The 20,765-nt window shown below is 41.4% G+C and overlaps 2 protein-coding genes across 2 annotated transcripts in view; both read left to right on the plus strand.

Annotated features, from left to right (window-relative positions):
- The first annotated feature begins 712 nt into the window (after positions 1-712).
- hinfp (histone H4 transcription factor) lies at positions 713-8,184 on the plus strand. The gene is made up of 9 exons (XM_035435350.1): positions 713-1,367; positions 1,819-2,048; positions 2,303-2,414; positions 2,873-3,025; positions 3,550-3,627; positions 4,255-4,375; positions 5,023-5,161; positions 5,406-5,530; positions 6,346-8,184. Exons 1-9 carry the CDS (start codon positions 1,205-1,207, stop codon positions 6,812-6,814), a joined length of 1,590 nt encoding a protein of 529 aa, XP_035291241.1. The 5' UTR covers positions 713-1,204; the 3' UTR covers positions 6,815-8,184.
- A 7,783-nt stretch (positions 8,185-15,967) lies between these two features.
- Positions 15,968-20,765, plus strand: part of abcg4a (ATP-binding cassette, sub-family G (WHITE), member 4a) — a 37,835-nt gene continuing 33,037 nt past the window's right edge. Inside the window, exon 1 of the mRNA XM_035434260.1 lies at positions 15,968-16,602. The gene's annotated coding sequence lies outside the window, so the exon portion shown is untranslated. The remainder of the gene's footprint in view (positions 16,603-20,765) is intronic.

The raw sequence follows: 20,765 nt of genomic DNA on the forward strand, positions 1-20,765 counted from the left end.
TAATAATGCAGGTTAATTTCTGTAGGTGCCGTAGTTCACAATGTTATTAATAAACAATGTTGTCAATTCACAATATGAAAAACAAAGCCATATGTAAATATTACACTATAAAGTATAAAACTGGTTGCTTAGTATGACAATCACATCAAATTTACACCATGCAGATTATTGATGGTCTTTTTCCTGTGGCCTGAGTATCATAAAATGCAATATTTCCAAATATTTGCCAAATGTAATTGTTCTGACTGAAAAAAATTCATGCAAAGTTCATAAAGGAAAGAAACACATGTACACAGGTCCCAAGACCAAGTATTTAACATCAACAACCTAATGGTGCCAACATTCCCGCACACAGGACATGCCCAGAAACGTCTTTTTTCTTCTTGGAGTTATATGGCCATTAGTAACCAACATTTCGAAGCATTACCACCACCAACTGGAAAGGAGTGTGGATCAGGATGCTGTCTGCCTAATGCCCAGAAACTCCTCTGGGGAGAACATTTTGTTTACTTCAGGCCAGGGTTGTCCAATCTTATCTGAAAAGTGGCGGTATGGGGGCAAGTTCTGTTTTAGCACAGCACTGAAACACCTGATTCTACATATCAATCTCTTGATTGAAGACCACAATGAATTAATTAGTGGAATCGGGTGGCGTAGTGTTGATATAAAATAATAATCTGCTCCCACACTAGCCCTTTTCAAATGAGACTAGGCCATGATTTTGCAGATTGGACACCACGTAGACTCCTTTTTTAAGGTCCACACAATTGATCCAAGCCTACCACTTTTATTTTGGTGAGAAAAAATGAAAACAACTTGAAAGTGTTCACCGGAAATTCTGTCCCGGAAGTCTAGTTTTTGCTGGATTCTCGGAGCTGCTCTCTGTCTTCAAACTCGTGGATTTTTAGGACTGCTAACTAGAAAATTAGCGTCAAAATAATTAAAAGGATTCAGAGGAGAGCTCGTAGTTTTACATGCCTTTATATTACTGCATATCTCCTGAACAGCTGTAACTGGATAATGAAGAATACGACTGCCGAATTAGGTTACCGGATGGATGGCTGTTCATGGAAAGTAGAGGTACATTGGTAACTTAGCTAACTAGTTGGTTTTCTGCCTTATATTGTTCTCTGTAGTGAGAAATCCGCTGTAAGGACACATTTTAACCATCACGCACGCCTCAACCCAATCATCAAATGAAGTTATGCCTCCAAGCAAACGTTCACGTAGAGAGGATGCCGAGGTTGAGCTTGTTTGCGAGTGGGAATCGTGTCAAGATACATTCAGTAGGATGCAGGAATTCTGCGAACATGTGGAAAAACATCTTCAAGCCCTGCGACTGGAAGATGAGGATCCCGAAACCCTGGGTGAGAATGATGGGCAGTTATCGGTAACATTGTTAAGTATTAATGTCCACAATATGTTTAAATGATTTCGTGCACGTATTCAATCTGTGTTTGTTTCATGACAGATTGTAAGAAAAAGTGGTGTACTGAATTGTGACCATGTTGACTGGCCGATTCCGGCTAAATAATAGTGTGTATAAATTGCAGGTTAATGGCAAGTTGTTAAAAATACAACTCAGCCATTGTGTGCTAATAGAGGATAGATAGTATTGAAAACCTGCATGTGTCCTTTTACTTTTATTTGGCAATATTTAATGTTACACAGTGCTACGGTTTATAAAGGCGTGGAAGGGAGTACTGCAATAAATCCTTTAAGCAAACACCATGTGTGAATGGCTTTAGGTGTGGATGGTTCAGTCTGCTGCGTAGGCTGATGCCCTTTGCTTGCACGCATGCATGTTTGCGTTTGCAGCTGAGGAGCAGAGCTGCTTGTGGCAGGAGTGTGGCTTCTGCTCAGTGGAGGGTCCAGGGGAGCTTCTGAGGCACGTGTACTTCCACTGTTACCACACCAAGCTGAAGCAGTGGGGGCAGAACGTGCTGCAGAGCCAGCCTGAGCTGGGCTCTTGCGTGCTGGGCCTCCAGAACCGAAACATCGTCCCCGACATCACCGACAACTTTGTCTGCCAGTGGGAGAACTGCGAGGTGAGTGAGAGAGAGAGTGCTCTGCCTGCGCACCATCAATTTCAATATTTTATTACAAAATTTGTATTTGTCCTGGCTGATTAGCTCTGCGTTTATACCATCAGCACCATGTCTAAAAGGTCTGTAGGACTGTCCCATAGTCTTCATCATTCCCTGGTAGCATACCACACTGTGACAATTATATTGTAATTGTATACCATAATCTGGGTGTTCAGTGGGGTTGTCATGGCAGCCTCTTCCTTTTTGTGCCTCAGACCTCACTGGATAACCCGGAGTGGTTTTACCGACATGTGGAGATGCACGGAATGTGCATGGACATGAAGTCCAACGGCAAAGAGGAAAGCGTGGTGCGCTGTGGGTGGAAGGGTAAGGGAGCAGGAGTTTGGTGCTCTGTGGCGGGTTGGGGGTGGGGCGCGGGGCACGAGGGTGCTGTTTTGGGGCTGAGACGGCATGGCGCACTGTAGCTGAGGAGTGGTGGTGACTGAGTAGCAGCAGTGTGGTGTACTGGTGTGGGTGAGTATTGGTAGGCAGGTAGGTAGTTGAAGTATGAGGTAAGTTATTAAGAGAGCCTAGGTGAGAAACAAACAGGTTGGCCATTTCCATATTCAGACAAAATCTGTGAAAGGAGACGAGCTGCTTTTTATATTGTTGGGAGATTAATTGTATCCTTCAGTGTAAAATTTTGGTCTGGAGTGGGCACAAAAGGCTCAACATTTCAGTACAGATTATAAACGAAACAGGAGAAAGGAATGACAGGTTACCTCTCAGTCATATGAACTGGGATGACCGTGAAGCTGACGGGCCAATTCTGTTTTGTGTCGTAGACTGTGAGGCGACCTTCAAGGCCCGCTTCAAGCTGCGTGAGCACCTGCGCAGCCACACGCAGGAGAAGGTGGTGGCCTGTCCCACCTGCGGGGGCATGTTTGCCAACAACACCAAGTTCTTTGACCACATCCGCCGGCAGACCACCATTGAGGGTGAGACGTGTGTGTGTGTGTGTGTGTGTGGAGGAGGGCGGGAGGGTAGGGTAGGGGAGGGGAGGGGGTGAAAGACCTCACGCTTTTTGCAATTGTGTCTTGTGATGCCAAAAAGGCAGGCTTTCAAGCAAAAATGGCTATAGGCTGTGATTAGTGCAAATGAAAGGTTTGGTGTCTAGGCTGAAAACAACTGGATCAAATTACATGGAAAGGTACTTAGACAATTTATTAATTCCCAAAGGCAAATAAATAAATAATGTTTTGGGTTGAACTCAGCAAGGGGAAAAAAATAACAACTGGTGCACTTCAGTCAATGTCTCAAAACACTTAATGGAAAACAGAGTGGAGATTTTGAAGAGTGTTTGTTAAGCTTCGGCAAATCTCCCATTAGCCCCTCTTCCAAATATTCCTTGCCAGTTGAATGTGTTCACTGTGTACCTACCTCTCTGATTTACACACGCTTGCCTGTGTGTGTGTGTGTGTGTGTGTCTGTATGTCTGTCTGTATGTCTGTCTGTCTGCCAGGCCAGCGGTTCCAGTGCTCTCACTGCTCCAAGCGATTCGCCACGGAGCGACTACTGCGGGACCACATGAGGAACCACGGTTAGTCCCCATTTTTCTTCCATCTATAAGCCCTTATTTTATTGGCCCCAAATTTTTATGTAAGGCCACAAGCAAATGTTTTTCAATGGGTGAATGGAAAATGGCAATTCAAGTCACATTTACTCTAAACTGCATTGATTGAGGACTGTAGCTTTGATCACTTGATGGCATGTGATCATGTCCAGAATGGCTGAACCTTTGGTTGCCTAGCAACCCAACAAAACACCGACCATCATGAGCCATCCTCCTTGATGGGCGGAGACAGAATTTTCATCACTTATGAGTACAGATGGGTATTACTTTTCTCCATTGAGATTCCTGTGGTTTTTCGCATCCATATGCATTTACATTTCAAGAGCCACTGGTGCCAATATAAGAATGGGTTTTTATGCTTCCTGAAAAATGACTTTCTTAAAAGCAAACCCCAGAGAAAGTGTTCATTGCACAGACCATGTATTCACTTTGTGGCCCAGTTGGATTTGCAAGTGCTTTGTACTTGTCTCCTGTGTCCTTGAGGACTGGTTGTTCATAGAATTGCCTTATGTGCCTTTTTTAAGGGTGATGGCTTGCAGAATTTTGAGTGCTAAGAAGTTAGCATAGCTCTCCCTCTCTCCTCTCTCTGTTCAGTGAACCATTATAAATGCCCACTGTGTGACATGACCTGTCCATCTCCCTCCTCTCTGCGTAACCACATCAAGTTCCGCCACAGCAACGAGAAGCCTTACAGCTGTGAATACTGTGAATACAGGTAGGGCTACTGTGGGGCATTTGTACAGCTATGAGTATAAGTAGGAGCACTGTGGGGTATTTATACAGCTGTGAGTATAAGTAGGAGCTCTGTGGGGCATTTGTACAGCTATGAGGATAGGTAGGGCTAGTGTGGGGTACTTGTGCAGCTGTGAATATAGGTAGGGTTATTATGGGGCATTCATACAGCTGTGAGTATAGGTAGGGCTACTTGTGGGGCATTTGTGTAGTTGCATGTATAAGTAGGGCTACTGGGGGGCATTTGTACAGCTGTGAGTATACGGTAAGTAGGGCTACTGTGTGGCATTTGTACAGCTGTGAGTATACGGTAAGCAGGGCTACTGTGTGGCATTTGAACAGCTGTTGGTATGGGTACTAGCAGCTTTATAGTTATGGTTTGCCAATACGGGTTGGGTACCTGCAAAAACTCAATGCAACATTATGTTGAAGTAGTTCTACTGCAGGGTAGGTGTGTGGGTGTGAATACTGTCCATATAGGCCTGTTGTGCGGTGGGGGTACAGTTTGTTTTCAAGAGTGTACAGGCAGTAGATAAAATACAAACAGGCTCCTCTTCAAATGAGATTTGTAATTTGTCTGTATAAATCACAGCTCACTGCATTGACCTCCCTGTGTCTGCATCTCCTCAGCTGCAAGAACCTGATCGACCTGCGCAAGCATCTAGACACCCACAGCAGCGAACCGACATACCGCTGTGACGTGTTTGAGTGTGACTACTCCACACGCTCCCTGCACTCAATCAAGAGCCATTACAAGAAGGTTCATGAGGTGAGAGAGGGAAAAAGAAGGAAGATGGAAGCGAGGAGGGGGGGGGGGGGGGGGGGGGGGGAGTCATTTGTTAATGCAAAAAAGTATTCATTTCAACAACTCAGCAGCAAAGAATTCAGTTTCCTGAACCTTTGAATGTGCTTCCATGTCTATGTTATTCTCATTACTTTCTTTTTAGTGTAACTAGTAAATTACTTTCTATTTTTATTGATAATAATATGCTATTGTTAATATTTTGTTTCAGGGAGATTTCATTCCCCGTTACAAGTGCCATGTGTGTGACCAGTGCTTTACCAGGGGCAACAATCTCACCTCCCACCTTCGTAAGAAGCACCACTTTAAATGGCCCTCAGGGCACCCCAGATTCAGGTACGCTCTCTGTTTACCCCAGATTCTAGTACACTCTATGTGCACCCCAGATTCTAGTACACTCTATGTGCACCCCAGATTCTAGTACACTCTCTATGTGCACCTCAGGTTCAGGTATACTTTCTCTGTCTACCCCAGATTCAAGTACAATCCCTCTGTTTACCCCAGATTCTAGTACACTCTCTGTGTACTCCAGATTCAGGTACAATCCCTCTGTTCACCACAGATTCAGGTACACTCTCTCCCTGCACCCCCAGTTCAGGTACACCCTTTTCATGTACCCCAGATTCAGTTATGCTCACACTGTTTTTTTCCACAGCCAGTATCTCTGTATGGGCAGATATTAGTGCCAGAAAAGAATGGAATGGAAATTAAATAACTCAATTTAATTTAACTCAATAATTGGAATTTGTAATGTTTAACTGAATTATCCTATTTAAAAATTGGAATTCAAATTGCATAACTTTCCATTTCAGTATTTAAAATTTAATGTAATGGTTTGAAGTTAAATTTGGTATTTAATTCAATTTAAAGTTAAAAATTCAAGTTCATTATGCTTTCAAATTTCTTACAATTCTCTTACTGTTGTCTGTAACACGTCTGTGTAACGAGAGGTAGCAAAGAAGTAAAAATACGCTCTGACCTTAATATATTAATGTATTTTCTAAAACTTACTGTTGACGGAGGGCTCTTCCCAGTTTTGCAGGTTGGAACCCCAGAGAAAAAGTTCTGAAACTGTGGTCCTGACTTATATTAACACCTTCCCCTCCCTTCCCCAATCTCCCTATCTCCCTCTTTCTCCTTCTCTCTCTCAGGTACAAGGAACATGAGGATGGCTTCATGCGGCTGCAGCTGATTCGCTACGAGAGTGTGGAGCTGACGGAGCAGCTAATGGAGAGGCAGGAGGGCGGGGACAGGGGAGGTGCTGAGGACAGAGGACTGGGCGGGGACACCGAGGCGTCTCAGACCGACTGCCCCGCGCAGGGGGCGGCAGCGGCCAATGGGGGCGGAGGGGAGGTGGGGGTGGCGGAGCTGAGAGGCATCGTGCTGGACGGCGTGCAGGCCGACGGGTCGGGGGCGGGGGGGAGCGGCCTGGGACCCGTCATTCACGTGGAGAGCGGGACCAACGAGCAGGGCGAGAAGGTTTTCTACGTGCTGACCAGCGCCGGTCCATCCCAAGAGCTGATCCTCCCCTCCGCCCCCGAGGACGGGGGGGGCAGGGCGGACAGCGTCATGATGCAGCTGCAGGACACTGCCCAGCAGCTGGGCATGGAGGTGGTTTAGCCCCGCCCCAATCCCCTCCCCACACCCATCGCTTCCCCTGCCAGTGTCCCTAGATCTGAGATCAAAAAGGGCAGTGTGCACTAAGCTAGAAGTTGTCCAGTTTACACAGGTTAACAGACCTCCACCATGATGAGCGCACTCACAGAACAGAGGGATTGGAAAAACCAGTGGTTTCCTCCTTCGCTTCTTTCTGCTTAGGCCTTTCATGAAGAAATTTGTTTGTTTATTTCTATCCAGGGCAACACAAGCGTTGCATAACTCCCGTTTTACACATCTGTTTACACACAAATATATTGTGAGTAAATCCGTGGTGATTTTGGTTGAGTGAAATGTCGTACCGCCTTCTGCTGTGTCATGATTTTACTCGGTCATATACATGGTACGATACGAGAGGTGTGTCTGCTAAAAGCACAGAAATGACTGGCTTTAGACAAAGCAAGGGGGCATTTGCTGTATTTTTAAATGCAACCTTTTTTTAAAAAAATAAAATAAAACTGGCTGTGTTTGTACAGAAGTATTTTTTTATGTTGGTGAGGAATTATGTTGCTGTATATTGGCCTGTCAGTGTGTCCTAAATGGATGTCAGTCAGGTCTCCTATTGGACTCAATGCAGGAAAATACTGAAACTTTTTTTGTTTTATTTTATTTGAAATTAAGGGTGTAAAAAATAGTGTCTGAAATAGAGTGCTCCCCCTGGATCATGCAAGTCCCTTATACAAATTTAGAATAAAAAAAAAAAAAAACCTACAGAGCTTTATTTGATAATATACGCACATTGGTTGTATATCGACTTGTCTGTGGAAAAACCTTTATACTGTGTAAAACATTTCTTTTTCATATCTTGATTCTCATGCAAAGCTTATGTTTTATTCTGCTGTGGTTGAACAGCCAATGGAACGGTATCCCTCACCTAGACTGAGGAAATAAATGTGACTGATATGTAATGGTGAAACCATAGTTTCACCACTAGATGGCACAAGGGGACATTATTAATTGTGCCCCTTGGCAGTGCCTAGTGTTGGGTTTTGGTTTTTAGTTGTATGGGAGCTGATTATCATAATCAGGGCTGACAATTATGTTTTCCAGGTAACTTTGTTTAAACTGCAACGAAAGAGTCAGCAGTGATGGATGCTGCTGTTCTGTCAGGACAGTGATTGATTGGAAGCGCCCTTGGAGTGAAAAGCTGGTCTGCAGCCTGGGCTGTGATTGGTGACCCATGCTGTGTGGTGTTTGATATTGCAGTTACCACTCTCAGCCACAAGAAGGCACATGGGCTGTTTTCCCTGCCAGTTTTGAGCATTCAGTCATCCTGTTGCAGTGTACTGTGAGTTTGAGGAGGAGTGGGGAATAAATTATTGCTCTGAAAATTTTTTTGGATCTTGATTTCTTTCTTTTTGGGGGATGGGGGGGCATCACTACACAGCCCCCCTTATCAACTGGGAGGGGGAGGGTGGGTATTAAAAAAAAAAAAAAAAAATGACAAGCATTTACATTTTTGAAGAGGCAGGATTTCCATTTATTCCATTACAGAGGCAATTGTATTCTGATCTGCATTTTCATCACTAACAAAAAGGAAATTGTATGGAGACCATGTTACATTTCTTGACTAAATAAAGCTCTCACTGTAAAAGGTGGATCTGCATGCAATATACACAAGGCTATCCGTAAAGAAACTCACTGGTGCTTTGTGTTTATTGCGTGCTTGGTCTGAAATTACATGTTGGTTAGTTAGAACTGGAAGTGCATCCTTGAACTGGGCCTATCTGGGCTAAGCATTTTCCTGGGTCTGGCTGGCTTAAACATTCGGGACATTCAACACTAATTGCACCATAACAAAGTTATGTTCCTCTTGTGTGACTTAATTTTGGAAAGAAGAGAAAGGGTCACAAAACTTGTCACTTTTCTGTAAAAGCCTCCAGCTCGTGTTCAGTATTCTCTCTTGATATGGGCCAAGTGGTGAGTTTCAGGATGATGTGGTCATTTGCTTTTGGGACATAACACCCAACTCCTGCATAGAGGGGAAAAGTTATTTGCCAACCACAAGTAATAGCAAAGCTGTTATGCACACAATAGAACAGTCAATACTGACTATGGTAGTGTAACCTTATGAAATGTGGGGACCTCCAATGCTACCTTCCCCAATGATATTGTGTACCTATGAGTCCTGATTTTATTTCAAGCATAACATTCATATTTCATTTCATCATTTTAGATTATGGTAAAATAGTTGAAATGGTTCAGTTTGCAATTTTAATACTGACCCATGCTTATTCTAACCGTGGTGCCAGAAGATTCCACCAGCACTTCCCAGTAGGTCTGGTCAGTACTTGCCACACCATTCACACTCTCTAGGAAAAGTCCATAGTCTGGGTCCTCACTGACCGTAAACCTGCAGAGACACGCGATTGCATCAAACTAAACTCCACACAAATTCAATATATGTTTATAATTTTATAAAAATGTGTTGAATCCCAAGTAAACAGGTGACTGAAAACAGGTGTTAACTCTTGCTCAGGTGTTTTCTTTTGCAAGGAGTGTGCACACATAAAAGAGCAGTGAGTGGCTAGTCTTGGTTTTAGCCTTTGTTTTCATCTGTGGAGGTTGCGGTAGGAGTCAGATTTATACACCAATGACCAGAAGACTAACCTTGGCTGAAAAACAACTGATGTGTAAGCTGAGAGGACAGAAGAATTTATTAAGAAGGATAGCATAGCATGGGTATATCAAATACAGAAGTTTGGAAAGTCTTCAAAAACCATGGGTGGACCCAGAAATAAACACCATACAGGTCTGCCACGAAAGACAACTGCAGTTGACAACAGACAAATCATAATAGCTGTGAACAAACAGCCTGACACAATGATCAGTGACATCACCAGCAGTGGAGACAGGGCAGGGGTGAAAATCTCACAAGGCACCATAACACTTTGAGCGCTGAATTAGGCTACACTGCAAGATGCAAACCTCTCATCAGCAGCAAGAATTGAAAGGCCAGAATAAAATTCACCAAGTAATACAGAGCCAGACGAGTTCTAGAATAAAGTTTTATGGACAAAGATGGAAAGCCAAAAGTATGGAGAAATAAAAGAACAGCCCGTGATGCAAAGCCCTCCCTCCCTCATCTGTGAAAATTGGAGAAGGTGTTGTTATGGCTTGGACATGTATTGATCCTTCTGGAACAGGTTCAGTCATCTTTATTGCTGATGTAAAAGAAGATGGCAGCCATAGGATGAATTAGGAAGTATACAGACAGTTTTTGTCTGCGTACACACATAGGAATTCCTTCACCCTCATTGGCTGCCACTTCATCTTGCAGCAAGACAATGACCCAAAACACACTGCCTACACAACCAAAGCATTCATCAATGGGAAAACATGGAAAATTTTAAATCCTGATTTAAATCCAATTAGGCTTGCATTTCAATTTCCAAAGAGGAGACTGAAGCCCCCTGAAACAAAGATAAACTGAAAGCAGCTGGCAGCTACCGGCTGCAATGAAGGCCTAGAAAGGCATTTCCAAAGAAGACACCAAACGTTTGGTGATGTCAACAGGCCATAGACTTGATGCAGTTATTGTATTTATTGGCTATGCAACCAAATATTAGACTTTATTGCTTTGATTTACTTTTAAGTTCATCTGTTAACTTACTTTTGCAGCTATAAATAGGGGGTCTTAACATAGCAACAGCTGTTTCTGTAAAATGGTAAAACATGTGAATGTAAATACCATGAAAGCTAAAAGCTGATTGTGCTTTTGGCTCATATTCTTCTTTTGATTTCAAATCCAAATGCACAGTACTGGCGCATATTATGGAAACACTGCATTTATAAACACATTTTGACAATATTTTGCAACAATTTATCTTTTGTCATAGTATAGTACGTCATATGTAGTAAATGCAATAACAACATGAAGAAATAACGATAAAAATCAAATAATTAGCATTTGTGTTAAACAAGTAATAATCATTACACCTTCCTATATGTATAAGTTCATACCAACGTAATTGAGCAGTCTAATGTATCTTACTAGTGGACATTTTATAATCAGCTTAAACATGTATTTCTTTGCGAAGTATTTTTCTACATAAATTGATAATATTCATGCTTTTTACAGACGAAAATGTCTCTGAGAAACTACAACAGAAGAAAGGGCACAAATAAAAGTTTTAAGAGTTCTAAACTTCTTCTTTAAGAACAGTGTTTCCATAATTTGTGTCAGCACTGAACATAGCAAAATTAAATGATTTTACTCTACCATTACCATATTTTTGGAGCGCACAGTATCTTATTTTGTATCAAACTGTACATTTCAGCACACCTTTTCTTTTTGGCTGGACCGCAACAGCGGGGCCAGCCCTACAAACGCGAATGTCTCTGACTGACTGACTGACTGACTGACTGAGTGATAAAGTTACACTGCTCGTGTCTGTGATGTTGGCCGGTTCGGTCCAGCCATATGCTAGGTTTTAACCTGGTCTTGTTTTCAACAGATTCTATGTTGAGGCCATACATACAGTACATATTTTTTTCATTGGAGAAAAGCCTATAACTCTCATTCTCATTCAGCCATTCAGTATCCCAGATGCTTTGCACTATAAGGTAACCTGCCAAACTCAAAAAACAAACAAACAAACTGATCACCAATGTTTTAGTATCTTTCCACTACCAAACACAGAACACAATGCACTTAGTATTGTTCGACCACCAAACATAGAACAGAATGCACTTAGTATTGTTTCACCACCAAACACAGAACACAATATATCGAATGGCACAAACTTGAAGTGGTCTTGGGTCTGCTGCAATCTTCGCATGGCGCCTAAAAGGACACCTCCCTCCACCACCGTGGTGTAATACATCAGCGCAGGGATGTCGGAGTGGCTGTCCACCACAGAAAGCCTGATGGGCAATGCCCTAAGAGGATCTACGTAGAACATCAAAATCAGATTCACAGAGCAAAGGGTATACTGTGGAGCAGCTTGATATGTATGATATTGCTTTTTTTCTCATGTCAAAGCCAGTATACATAAATACATAAATATAATCTCAAGAACTGATCTCAAGAACCATATATATGTTACTTTGCTGGAACCTACACTACAAGCAACATTCAATAAAGATACATTTTTTAGAAAATAGTTTCACTGCAAAATGTTTTCATCCAAGACACTTAAAAAATAATAAAAATAAAGTCTTAAGAGGATATATCAACTGATTTTTTTTTTCACATTAATTAAATGCTTTGCAGACATGTACAGTATGCCTACTTCCACCTAAATATGATGATAAAAGTGATATTGTGTCTGGTAACCCAGGGAAAAAGCATAAAATATCTAAGGTGAGACATCCTACCTCCATATGTCATAAGTCCTGAATCCAGCACCAGCAGCACCGTGGAGAGGAGAATGATCGCTCTTACAATCATTCTGACTGTGCCAGAACCTCTGACTTCTGTAGCTTATAATAACACCTTTTCTTATTTAATAACCTTAAATACGATTTGTGCAGTGCCTCTCAAAGATCTCAGTTGACTTTTTCACGGTCTTTTATACCCGAAAGACAAAATGGCCTCTAGGACATGCATTCCAGTACTGGGTGCCAGAAGCCATTGTTTTGTCTGTTACATCACTGAATCAACAAGACAGTTTATCTCAGGTATTGCGTGGAAACCTTTCTCACTGTTCTCTGTGATAAATGAAGGCTGAGATCAAGCGATGTTTGCCGTGGTTGTTTTCAAAAGTACTTGGGCCTTTTAAAGGAAATATGGATGTCTTTTTTTAGTGTTCTTATCTTTTAATCTGTATTTTTTCCTTTTTTGTTCAAGCTTGAAAGTGATGAAATACCAACATGACCAGTATCTGTGTAAAGACAAAATGAAATAATATTGACACAAGTTTCATAAAATGAAAAAAGACTGATTACATTGCCAAGAGTTCTGACCCAGTGCCCCTCGCAGAGATATGAAAAGTGATATGGCAAATAAAATGTAGTAAAATGTGGTTCACTCATCCTTGCATAATCACCTTGGGGTCACTTATGTAATGAATACCTTGAAAAAACCTTGTTCAAAGAAAAATAAATGGCCTTTTGGATTTTTCCTACCGTTGTCTTTTTATTCTAAAGTTTGCTTATTATTTTCTAGAATATGTGATCAAGACAAATGTATCAAACCGTACAGGAGTGCTACTATAAACACGTTGTTTTTCCTCTTAACATTCAGTACAGTTTTTGAACTAATATTCTGTATTAACTTTTCTATACTTGTCATATTAAGTCAATTCCAAACTATGTACGCTATGATGCATAGAATGCATCATGGAAAAGTAGTTTGAGAGATAAAACAGTGTACATGAGGACACTGATATTTATAGACACTGTTTTTTTAATATTTTTATAAACTGTATGAGTAAATATGGAGCTCAATGAGTCATTCCATGTAAAACTCAGCAGTGCATCCCACGAGGTTTTGATTTGATGATTTAATTTAAGCCTCAGCGTCCCAGAAAAATATAAATCATCACTTCATGGAAAATATACAATCGAGATTCAATACTAAACGCTTGGTAAGTTTTTAATGAACAATAAATTAGGTTATATTACGCAGCTTTACTAGCAATCTTAAAGTGCAATTTTAGGTTTGTAATTATTGCAGGTACCATTTAAAAGTGGGAATGGTTTACTATGCCAATAGTATGTTTTGTTCAAGTCAAACAACCACATGGGGTCGTTAGAGTGCTACCTTAGAAACACACTTCAGGCACTTAATATCATTATGGGGCACTGGTAAAGAGGACATCGATACTGAATACAAAATGCAGAAATCCTTTCCACTATTCAGTCCTCGGAGTCTTGGGCTTGCCTATTCACAGGTTTTCCTGCTCCAAAATCGATATGACCAAATAGGCTACTGCTGTGTAATACGACCCTTAGGTTTCACTGCGGATCTCTGCATTCTTCAGCAGAGGCTGTTCCTTCTGTGTCCATAATGTCACGCTTTGGCTCAACGTGAACAAAACAGGCAACTCACCGTGCGTCAATAGCCCGCTCTTCAATGTACGTGCTTGTTCAAGCAATATGTATGACCTAGGCTACCGTAGGCCAAGCAAGGATAGGTCCCTCATACCTAAACGTCGGTTGGAATCTTGAACGAAGTGAAAAAAGAGACTGGCTCGCGAGGCTAGTTGGAATCTCACGTGCGTAGGTATGATATAGGCTTAGAAATGGTCCCTCCCCTCCCACCTCTCACTGGAGCTAATGTTCGACTGTAAGTGTACGTTCGACTGTAGGCAGACATCATCCGCGTTGACATAGAACAATTTCAGTGCACACACTTGCACCAACCCGTTAAGATTTAGTCCTGTGTGGAATACCTGCGTTGGCAAGTTATTTCTAACCGCATTTTCTAAATATATGTCGGAAAGTGCAACACTTTTATTTATAAATCAGTCATTTTATTTACCTAAAAACGGTTTGTAAAACAAAAATAGTAGTCATAGTAGTAATACCAGTCACCACGAAAATATCGATTATAAAAGGCCAACGTTTTTCCTAGCGTATGTAATCCAATGTAAAATTTGTGCCCTTTGCCTGCTTTATGCATTGGACATATATCAAATTAATTTTATTCCTTGATAATCTTATTTACAGCCAACTCGAAGCTGTTCCCGTTATTATTGATAAAAGGAAGGCCGTTATCAAGTCCATGGCATCGCAAGCTGCAGTTCAATATACACAGCTGCCTTGCCTATAGACAACGAAGGACAACCAGTCTTCGCTAGTTTTCGGCGATTTACATCAAACATGCTAACATAACCGTGCGATTATAATCCTTTCTTAGTGCACCACAAAAGTTCAGATGTGCTTTAGAAGGTCCAGGAATGTTTGGGGATCTGTTCACAAGTGATGCTGGGCGTCGGTTGAACGCTAGTAACCCCGACTGTTTCACCGAAAATAACCCTGCCACTGCAGCATCAGCAGCAGCATCAGTGTGGAGGAGCGCGCGACACAGGTGCAGGCCTTAAAGTGAACGTGCACCTCGAAACGAGCAGTCTTTGAGAACAGGCACCATTCTGTATTAAAATTATATTTACATCCCTTGTCGCAATCACCTAGATGCAGCACATCGCATCATGAGGTGTTTTTAATGAGCCATAATAATTTCCAGGAATTGTCACATGTCACTGTGCTACCATATTTTATCTCATACATATACAAATAATAATAAATATGTTTATACAGGTATTGTACTGAATGTTAACAGAGATAACGTTTCCTCTTAGCCTCTTTCTAGACTCCCTCAGTCTCATTCTAGCAGGGGGGCGGGGGTGTATGACGAGACATTTGTCCATTGGCACCATGCCATTTCTGATAAAAGCAACCAGTCTTCCCGTCACTCTTTATTTGCGCCTGAGACTTTTTGCGCGCCTCGGCGCGTGCGTGTGCTGTACAAAAGTATCTCCATGCTCCTTTCGGTCACATTATTTGCTGTCCTCTGTAGCCTACCCCGTGTGTCCAGCTCTGAATTCTGAATAACCTGATTGATCTCGGAGTTTAATGTGTTTAGTGTTATACTATATAGGCTACTTTTTAAACTTTGCCTGATTGATGGTTCATTCAACATAAGCCCTGTTAATTCGAGTCGACTTGCAGGGTGGTGCAAAGGAGAGGCCCCTCGACAGCACAGACCTGTCACTCATCAGTTATCCTCCGGAAGCCAGCATCCTCTAACCCCAGCATATGGGCAATTGACTTTCTTCTTATACGAATATGTGACGAATGACCTCGCTCAAAAGCTCGGGTTTCGGCAAAACCCCTCAGCCCCCCATGTTTATATCGGACTGTATGAACTGGAAGAGAACTGTGTTAACTCTTTCATTTCTGTCCAACACTGCAGTGTTCTGCGGCGAGGCGCGTGCGGGACAGTTTAATGACGAGTGAAGTGAAAGGGGAAGCGAGAGTATGTAGATGTGAATGAACTTTTTAATTAAATTTTACTTAATATTGTTTGTCAGTGTTTATGAATTTATCCCCTGTTACGTTGAATGCCAAGCCAACGGTTCTGTCAGAATGCAGCGACAATAAATAAAAACAAGCACGGGCTCTTTAACGTCCATATTCAGAACGTGCCTTCTGCAGACATATCTCTTCAGAAAACCGGCCAGTTACGCCCTGTACCGGAGACGGGCTGGTGCGAGAGATACAACTGCGAAACCAATATAACACGACTGAGTTCTAACTAGGTCTAATCAGGGATATTAAATACTGATTGACACATATACTGTGTTGTTCAAATGTTAATGAATCAACTGTAATACAGCTGTTTATTTTATTTTACTTTATTTACTAATGTAAGATAGCTGCCTCTGCAATTTACTTGCCCCGATTTGCTGAAAGGAATGAACTATCGAGGTGTCATCAAGATGCTGCATTTGTTGAATTATTAATTACAGAAAATTCTTTCTTCGGTCCCACATTTAAATTTTTTTTCCCGAACTGTCGTATGTCGGCGGACAGGGATATGCACCGTATGCTGGAAGACCCACGGGAGGACAAGTGTACGCTTTCCACATTATTCTCGTGCGGAGCGTCGTAGACATGGATCCCCGTGCGCAGTAAATTGCTCGACCTCTCACAGGACCTGTGCAGTTTCACTTTTTACGCCTTCGTTGTAATCTAGTGTTTCTTTTACTGTCAAGCGCGGAGGAATGAATCGGACCTGGCTCTAAAAAGGGGACAGAGCTGACGCATACGGGGTATCTCGGTTGCTCTCCACGAAACAATCAAAGGTAGGCGATGCTAGTCTTTGTATAATTTTTTTACCATTACGACCAGGGTTTCTAACTCTATTTTGAAAACCCTATAACATTTAAATATATGCTTTGAAACAGCAGGTCCTTTAATGAACAATGTTACTAGAAAAATCTGTTCTGGATAGAAATATGCTAGTTTCTTGACTAAACATTTTGATAACCTGTAATGAATGCACCATTGCTACTTTTACAGCAATCAAATCACGCCAAGGACACTGCTTTACCGTAACAAGTGTCGCCACTGCAAAGAAATTGGATTATTTGCACTTCATGAGCAATGCTTGCGTACCAGGGGGTTTGGATTGGATAATTGCAGGGGCGGGAGTTGATTTATTTCCTTATGACCACTCCTGGCGCGTGTGATTAAATAATTAGATTGAGTTCCTTTGGTTTGCATGCCGCTCGTGCTGAAATTGAACGGTCGCCACCTTTATCTATAACTGCTAGATTTCAGTCATTTGTTTTTCCTAGCCTTATAAATGTGTAGTCCGCCCTATTAATACATATACTGAGTTAGTTCAATGCATTGGGTGGACACATCATTCCTCGGAACAAAGGCAGTGAATTTTCGATTGTGGTAAAAAGTAATAGACGGTGGTCGATTTTTACAACAGTGTTGATTTTGGTATTGTTATGCAGCTGTTGCCACGGTCATCTGGATTATTTAGATTTTCAGCAATTTCATTTAGTGTAACTATACATTGATACAGATTAAGTATAACCCCATTGATGCAGATTATACTATTATATATAAAATTATGTGGCTGACATAAAATGATCCACTAATGGAAAATGCATCTATAAAATCCATAAGTTTGAAAAATTACTTGACGGTTGTGAAGATGGAGTTCTGTGAAACAGAAATGAAGTCATGATGTCGAGTGGCCATGTGTGGATTGATGACTATCCAGTGGAGATAGATTTCTCCCTGTTTTCCTTCCTGCAGTGCTTATTCCAGAGTTTACGCCCTTACAGAGTTATACGTTTTCTCATGGAGAACCCAATCTGTGGTGTGTCTGTGATGCAGTCCCGTCCCCTCCCTCACTTCCACGAGTCTGCAGGTGTCGTTTTTACTCAATTCTTCCAGAGTAAAGACTAAATCCACTCATTCTCTGCTGAAAATGCACTTCGGTTGACTGGGGGAAAAAGGTATGTGCTTTCCTTGGAGCACTGTTTCATTTCCACTTGAAGAACGTTTCAGTCAACAAGTTGTGTTTATTGAGGTCTGTGTGAGTGAACTGGGGACTACACATTGTTTTTAATGTTGCGTGCATGCATACACCATCCAGAGGCTGTGTTGTTCTGGGAGTAGGATGGGTCAGCAGTATAGTCCAAATAATTCCTGTTCTGGAAGGTTTGTTTGTTGGGAGGTGAGTATTGGGCTCATTACATAATGCAGTTGTAGCATCTGTCAATACCAGTGTATTTATGCACAAGAGTCATGGACAACAAACAAGTGGCACCGTCTGAAATTTGTCACACTGTTTGATTGTAATATGTTGAAGGAGGCAGTGAGTAAATAGATGAATTCAGTGGGAAAATAAGATTGAGTCAAGGAGTTCTATTAATAAGTATTATATATTATATATACTGGTTGCTTTTAGTGTTCTTTACATCATTTTAAAATTACTTCTGTGATGTTGTTTCGAACAAGTTTTTAACGTGAGACTGTTACTGAATTTTCGAGCACAGCCTGTCTAGCATGTGACATTCCATCCCTATACATGGCCAGAATTCTGAAACACATTGTAGCCACTAGCCTTTCATAGCGGAAGGAGGCTTGGCCACTGGACGGCTTTTGTGCCCTTCCCTTGCTGGCTCTGTACTGCACACAAACCTTACTACACACCCAGCATACTCCTGCCTGCTCTGGAATAAATGCCGGGGGGGGGGGGGGTTAGTGCATCTGGTTCAGTGTAGCTTCCACTCCAGCTAGATCAATTTATAATCCAACAAAATGGGCAAAGTATGTTTGCTCTCAAAATTTGCCTTTGGTTGCCAATAGAGGACTTAGAGGAAATGTTGCATTTTTCTTATGATTAAGGTCTGAGGGTTCTGCTGTTTTTCCTGTGTGAGAGTCTTGTTTTCCCCCACCCAACAGCAAACAGTTCACATTGTATCTTCCTAAATCTAACTATATGGCCTTCCATTGACATGTTTCTCTGATCAACCACAGTTTGTCTCATTAATTCTATCACTTTAACCCTTGAGTAATTTTTTTTCTCCTGCTGAATAAGCATTGGTCATCCTGGCTTTAACTCAGGTGACATACTATTGTGAAGAGTAAATATATAAATATTACATATCACATCGGATATGCTATGTAAATTGTACATCCTATGTGACGTGCTATGTGCATATTTATTCTTTACTATAGAATATTGAGTGATTGATGGATGAATTTGTCATTGGTGCCATGCCAATATGCAGACAATATTCCTCCAGGCTGGCTTGGGCCCAGGCCTTTTGTAATAATTGTGACAGTGGATGACAGTGGTTTTGGTTGGAGAGGCAGAGAAAAGCCGGCCTGGTTGCGCATGAGGCCTGTCTCCTGTAATCCTTCTCATGTTTCCTCCTCCTGCAGTAACTTGTGTGGCTTTCTTCCCTTTGGCTCGGGGGGATTCTCTGCTATCCAGACGTTTCTCTGATTCAGCACAATGGCGCATCTCAGATGAAACAGGATCTGCCTCACAACAACATCAGAGTTATAGACAACGCACTGCAAATTCCCTTCTTTCTGTAGAGAGGAAAAGTACCTGCATTTTATGTATGTGTATATATATATATATATATATATATATATAATATTATTTAATTTGTCACATGGCTATATATATATATATATATATATATAGCCGTGTGACAAATTAAAGGAAAAACCTGAATGAATAAATGAATGGAGAAACATAACAACTGCGGATGCTTCCATACAGGTGTACTGCAAGATGAAATTAAGTAATTAACATCCTATCATGCTCTGTGGCATGTATAAAAATGCTGAGTAGGCTGAGTTGACCTCGATTTTGGATCAAGATGGAAAGAAGAAGAGATCTTATTGACTTTGAAAGAGGATTCATTACTGGGGCACAGATGACAGGAGCTTCAGTCACAAAGACTGTGCCAAATAAGTTTTTACTATTACTTCTGAAGCTACTATCAGTACTACTATGATTCATAGTAATATACAATAATACAATGACATTGTATATAATATGCAAGCTAGAGTAATGAGTCTTGTGGCAGCCATGTTGTTCCTCAATTGATCAAATTTGTCTGGGCATATGACCCAGAGTTTTTCAAAACATGCTGTTTTGTCTCATTCTTAAGGAAAAGCGATTTGAATCAATATGTTAGGACCAGCTTATGTAAATTATAGCAATTATGGGGCTTTATTGGGCCTAATCAGATTTGACTCATCAGCCACTTTTTGCAGGGGAAGAGGCAGGAGACCAAAGAGAGTGAATAATAACTAGGATCATTCTGATCTTTCAACACTTAAAAAAGAGGTGTTGTCTGGGACCTGGTGTTGTGGTGTGTGCTGCGAAAGTGGCACGTCTCTGGTTTGTGTCAATATTTGGAGAGTACTGAGCACTGTCTCTGTCAGTGAATTCACGGGGGGGGGGGGGGGGGGGGTGTCTTATGAAGCATTCATACCTTTTTATTAGCTGTGCCCTCCAAAGTTATGGGAACCATAGAGTGAAATTTGTTATTTTGGCTGTATAATTAAGGAATTTGGATTTCAGATCAAATGATGAATATGAGACAAAATGTTTAGACAATGTTTATTTCATGGTATTTACATGCGTAGCCTATATGTTTTACCTTTTTTACCTGTATAGTACACAAACTATACAGACCATTAGACGCCTGTGAAATCCTGTATGTTTAGAACAGTGCCGTGGTCACCTCTGGCTTTTTCTGGTGGGTGGTGCCAACATACAGTCTGTGATATCCTATATGTATATACGTATACTTATTCAGCCTTTATTTTTTTAATGGTATAAATAGCTGCAATCTAAAAATTGAAATGCCTTTTTTGGATGGTGAGTTAAGTAATGCATGGTGCAGCACAATACGGCAGTGCAGGTGGTGGTGCATTTCTGAAACTAGAAATTATCTACTGCTCTTCCACCTTACCT

This window comes from Anguilla anguilla, chromosome 9 (genome assembly GCF_013347855.1).
Source record: "Anguilla anguilla isolate fAngAng1 chromosome 9, fAngAng1.pri, whole genome shotgun sequence".
Lineage (NCBI taxonomy): Eukaryota > Metazoa > Chordata > Actinopteri > Anguilliformes > Anguillidae > Anguilla > Anguilla anguilla.

Bases quoted from the DNA above. Each gene is read 5' to 3' on its own strand.
- hinfp (XM_035435350.1), top strand. From the start codon at position 1,205: ATGCCTCCAAGCAAACGTTCACGTAGAGAGGATGCCGAGGTTGAGCTT. The intron at 1,368-1,818 runs GTGAGAATGATG...TTGCGTTTGCAG, and splicing joins TGAGGATCCCGAAACCCTGG to CTGAGGAGCAGAGCTGCTTG. The intron at 2,049-2,302 runs GTGAGTGAGAGA...TTTGTGCCTCAG, and splicing joins GCCAGTGGGAGAACTGCGAG to ACCTCACTGGATAACCCGGA.